General features: G+C 42.1%; 1 protein-coding gene across 1 annotated transcript in view; it reads right to left on the reverse strand.

Annotated features, from left to right (window-relative positions):
- Positions 1-1810: 1810 nt before the first annotated feature.
- The window catches only part of LOC132123980 (vesicle-associated membrane protein-associated protein A-like), an 8308-nt gene continuing 4565 nt past the window's right edge, over positions 1811-5553 (reverse strand). The window contains exon 6 of the mRNA XM_059534683.1: positions 1811-2073. Coding sequence (XP_059390666.1) covers positions 1909-2073 — 165 coding nt within the window. The 3' untranslated portion in view covers positions 1811-1908. The remainder of the gene's footprint in view (positions 2074-5553) is intronic.

The raw sequence follows: 5553 nt of genomic DNA on the forward strand, positions 1-5553 counted from the left end.
AGACGCTCCGATCGGACGCTGTGCTCATGACCCCAGAGACTCGTTGTGTTGGGAATGAAGGGGACACATGCCTCTGATGCTCATCACTCATCTCTCGATCCGCAGACACAGAACCACTGTACATATCCCAGAGGACCTGATTGAAACCTCGTCCCATGACGCCCAAATGAATGAACACAGAATGATCAGGGTTATTATCATTAACTAAAACCAAATCAAACAAAAAAAATACTTACTTGAAATGAAATGTTGCCTAAAATAAAAAGTAAAAATGATATTTTTAAGCTTTCTGCTAGTCGTCATGTCAACATTTATCATTTTCATAGTTTATCTAAAATAACTCATAAATTATACACTACCGGTCAAGTTTCTGAACAGTAGGATTTTTAATAGTCTCTTCTGTTCACCAAACCTGCATTTATTGGATCAGAAATACAGCAAAAGCAGTAAAATTGTGAAATATTGATATCATGAAAATATTCAATATTCAACTAAAATAGTTGAAATTTTTCAGGTTTCAGATGAATATAAAGTTCAGAAGAACAGCTTTCATCTGAAATAGAAATCTTGTTACATTATAAATTACTTTAAGGTCACTTTTAAAGCATCCTAGCTAAATAAAAGTATTAATTTCTATCATTTCTTTCTCAAAGAAAATAATAAAATACTGACTCCAAGCCTTTGAACGGTAGAGCATATAATGTTTCAAAAGCTTTTTATTTCAGATAAATGCTGATCTTTCTATTCATCAAAGAATCCAGAACAAAATGAACTTAACTGTGTTCAACATTGCTAATAATCAGAAATGTTTCTTGAGCAGTAAATCATCATATTTTCATGATTTCTGAAGATCATGTGACACTGAAGACTGGAGGAATGATGCTGAAAATACAGCGGAGCATCACAGAAATACATTACACTTTAACACAGATTCACACAGAACACAGATGATTTACATCAGAATAATATTTCACTGTTTTTACTGTAGTTTTGATTAAATAAATGCAGCCCTGGTGAGCAGAAGAGACCTCTTTAAACAACAAAATATCTTACTTTCCAGAAACTTTTGACTGGTAGTGCACATACATTGCAAAATAAAATTAAGAATATTAATATTACAATTGATAAAAATTTTTAATTTAAAACTAAAACAGATAATATATTCACATTAATGAAAACTATAATATTCAAATGACACTAAAATATCAGTTTTTGGTTTGGATGCTGTTCATCAAGTCATCTTTAAAGAATAATGGACAATTTCTGCCGGTCAGTCCAATCATAAAACACATTTACTGTACAGACTTCAGGCGCAGAGAGACGCGTGTGTGTGTGTGTGTGTGTTCAGCAGGTGACGAAGCACACACACATGAAGAGTGTTAGAGATTCTTTATTCAGCACGTTAGAAACACCACGGGACGGGACTGCAGACGGGATTTATTCAGTCAAGTTGCCTCACAATTGAATATATTATAATTTGCATAAAAGAAAACTCCATGAAATGATTCGAATCGTCTGTGTTTGTGTTGGTGAAGGGAGACGCGTCAGACATCGTCACACTCGAGGAAACCAGCGTGTAACGTCTCGAAGCAGCGAAGACGACCGGCTCGTGTTTGTGCATTACCTCCCAGTTCCTCAAAACGATCCAAAGAACATGTACATGACACTTAAAACATTCTGTTAAACTCTTAACAAACCACAGAGAGAGACAAACACCTCCTTTTATTGATTGACAGCATGTGTTTCCAGGTGTCCGTCACTGCTAGTGATGCTCGAACAACTTCAGAGAAACCTACGGAGGAGGAGAGGGAGACCAGACGAGTGTGTGTGTGTGTGTGAGAGAGAGAGACGAGCCGCGTTTGAATGATCCTGTACACAGACATGTTTACTTCCTCTGCTCACGCTCATCTACAAGACAAACTTCCCGAGGAAGAACCCGATGAAGATGGCAGCGATGAGCACCAGCAGAGACGGCAGAGATCTGGAGGACGGGTCTTTACTCTGCATCACCGCCGAAGACCTGGACACAGAGCTGTCCAACTGATTGACCTTCCTCATCCTCAGCCCTTCGTCCTGATGAAGAGCGACACACACACACACACACACACACAGGTGAACACACACTGCACTGATCCGCAGTCTCCTGTATTTGAGCTCGTTACGCCACCTAGTGCTTCCAGTGTGTTTCTGCGGATTAGGATTTATATAAAAGATAAAAATTTAAGACTTAAATATCATATTAGTTCAAAAATGATGATGATGATGAAATACAGTGCAATAGCCTATATTTTAGTCTTCATTTGTGTCCATCACAACTCAAATTGTCCATTATATTTAATATTTTATTAATTTTTATACATAAATGCAAATTTCTGAGTAAGAAACCGTTAACAGTCCATGTTTCTGGTAGACTATAATTCCTGTGTTTTGTTGTTGATGGGTATAAAAAACTACAAATCTATAAAAAGTAACTTTATATTAGTGCTATCAAGTGATTAATCTCATCCTAAATAAACGTTTTTGTTTACATAATATCTGGGATTGTATTGTGTATATTATGTACATTCAAATACACATGCATGTAAATATTTAAGTAAAAAAAATTCACATTTATAACATTTATTAAATTACATGAATTTAAATAAATACATGTTAATACAGGTAAATTGCATATATATTCTGTATGTGTGTGTGTGTGTGTGTGTGTGTATATATATATATATATACACACATAATAATAAACATACAACAGTACACACATTTTGGATGCTACTAATATTTACAAATACACACTCACACACACTCCCAGTCTCCCACACTCACACACTCCCACAGACTCACACACTCCCACAGACTCACACACACTCACACACACACACACACTCCCAGTCTCCCACACTCACACACTCCCACAGACACACACACACAGACTCACACACACACACACACAGACACACACACAGACTCACACACACTCACACACACACTCCCACAGACTCACACACACACACACACACACACACAGACTCACACACTCTCACACACACACACACACACAGACCCACACACAGACACACACACACACACAGACTCACACACACTCACACACACACACACACAGACTCACACACTCTCACACAGACTCACACACTCTCACACACACTCACACACACACACAGACTCACACACTCTCACACACACACAGACACACACACTCCCACAGACTCACACACTCTCACACACACACAGACTCACACACTCTCACACACACTCACACACACACACACACACTCACACACACACACTCACACACACACAGACTCACACACACACAGACTCACACAAACTCACACTCACACACACACACACACACACTCTCACACACACACAGACTCACACACACACAGACTCACACACACACAGACTCACACACACACAGACTCACACACTCTCACACACTCACTCACACACACAGACTCACACACTCTCACACACACTCACTCACACACACACAGACACACACACACAGACTCACACACACACAGACTCACACACAGACAGACTCACACACACACAGACTCACACACACAGACTCACACACAGACAGACTCACACACACACAGACTCACACACACACACACACACACACACACACACAGACTCACACACACACAGACTCACACACAGACAGACTCACACACACACACAGACTCACACACACACAGACTCACACACACACAGACTCACACACACACAGACTCACACACACACACACAGACTCACACACACAGACTCACACACACACACACACACACTCTCAGAATCAGAATGAGCTTTATTGCCAGGTATGTTCACACATACGAGGAATTTGTTTTCGTGACAGAGCTGCGCAGTGCAACATAACAGTGACAGAACAAAAAACACAATAAGGAATAAAAAATACAAAAAAAATACAAATAGGTGGGTAAGGAATGACAATATACAAATTGACAATGTATGGCAGGTATATTAAAATGAGCATTTATGTATGTACATGTATATTATGTGCAAAAGATTTAAGTGTACGCTAAGTATGTGTGTTAGATAAATTAAGTGTAGTGTATATAAATATAAAGTGTAGTGTGTCCCACAGTTATTATCAGCTGTTCATAAGATGGATTGCCTGAGGGAAGAAACTGTTCCTGTGTCTGGTCGTTCTGGTGCTCAGTGCTCTGTAGCGTCGACCAGATGGCAACAGTTCAAAGAGGGAGTGTGCTGGATGTGAGGGGTCCAGAGTGATTTTAACAGCCCTTTTGCTCACTCTGGATAAGTACAGTTCTTGAATAGATGGGAGGGTTGAACCGATAATTCGCTCAGCAGTCCGGACTACCCTCTGTAGTCTTCTGAGGTCAGATTTAGAAGCTGAGCTGAACCAGACAGTTACTGAAGTGCAGAGGATGGATTCGATGATGGTGGAGTAGAACTGTTTCAGCAGATCCTGTGGCAGGTTAAACTTCCTCAGCTGGCGAAGGAAGTACAACCTCTGCTGGGCCTTTTTCACAATGGAGTCAATGTGAATGTCCCACTTCAGGTCCTGAGAGATAGTGGTGCCCAGGAACCTGAATGACTCCACTGCAGTCACAGTGCTGTTCATGATGGTGAGTGGGGGGGAGAGCAGGGGGGTTTCTCCTGAAGTCCACAGTCATCTCCACTGTTTAGAGCGTGTTAAGCTCCAGGTTGTTGAGAGTGCACCAGACAGCCAGCTCTTTAACCTCCTGTCTGTAAGCAGACTCGTCACCGTCCTGAATGAGGCCGATGAGTGTGGTGTCATCTGCAAACTTCAGGAGCTTGACAGAGGGGTCCTTAGATGTGCAATCATTAGTGTACAGGGAGAAGAGCAGTGGGGAGAGAACACAGCCCTGGGGAGCTCCGGTGCTGATTGTACGGGTGCTGGATGTGTATTTTCCCAGTCTCACTAGCTGCTGCCTGTCTGTCAGGAAGCTGTTGATCCACTGACAGACGGAGGTGGGCACGGAGAGCTGAGTTAGTTTGGGCAAGAGGAGGTTTGGGATGATCGTGTTGAAGGCAGAGCTGAAGTCCACAAACAGGATCCTCACATAGGTCCCCGGTCTGTCTAGGTGTTGCAGAACATAATGCAGTCCGATGTTTACTGCATCGTCCACAGACCTGTTTGCTCTGTAGGCAAACTGAAGAGGATCCAGCAAGGGTCCAGTGATGTCCTTCAGGTGGGCCAGCACCAGTTTTTCAAATGACTTCATGACTACAGACGTTAGAGCCACAGGCCTGTAGTCATTTAGTCCTGTAATTTTGGGTTTCTTTGGGATGGGGATGATGGTGGAGCGTTTGAAGCATGAAGGGACTTCGCACAGCTCCAGCGATCTGTTGAAGATCTTTGTGAAGATGGGGGCCAGCTGGTCAGCACAGGATTTCAGACAGGCTGGTGTAACACAATCTGGACCTGGTGCTTTTTTCCTTTTCTGCTTCCGGAAGACCTGGCGCACCGCATCCTCGCTGATCTGTATTGCAGGTGTGGGGGAGAGGGGGGATGCAGGA

The sequence above is a fragment of the Carassius carassius genome, chromosome 42 (assembly GCF_963082965.1).
Source record: "Carassius carassius chromosome 42, fCarCar2.1, whole genome shotgun sequence".
In the NCBI taxonomy this organism is placed as follows: domain Eukaryota; kingdom Metazoa; phylum Chordata; class Actinopteri; order Cypriniformes; family Cyprinidae; genus Carassius; species Carassius carassius.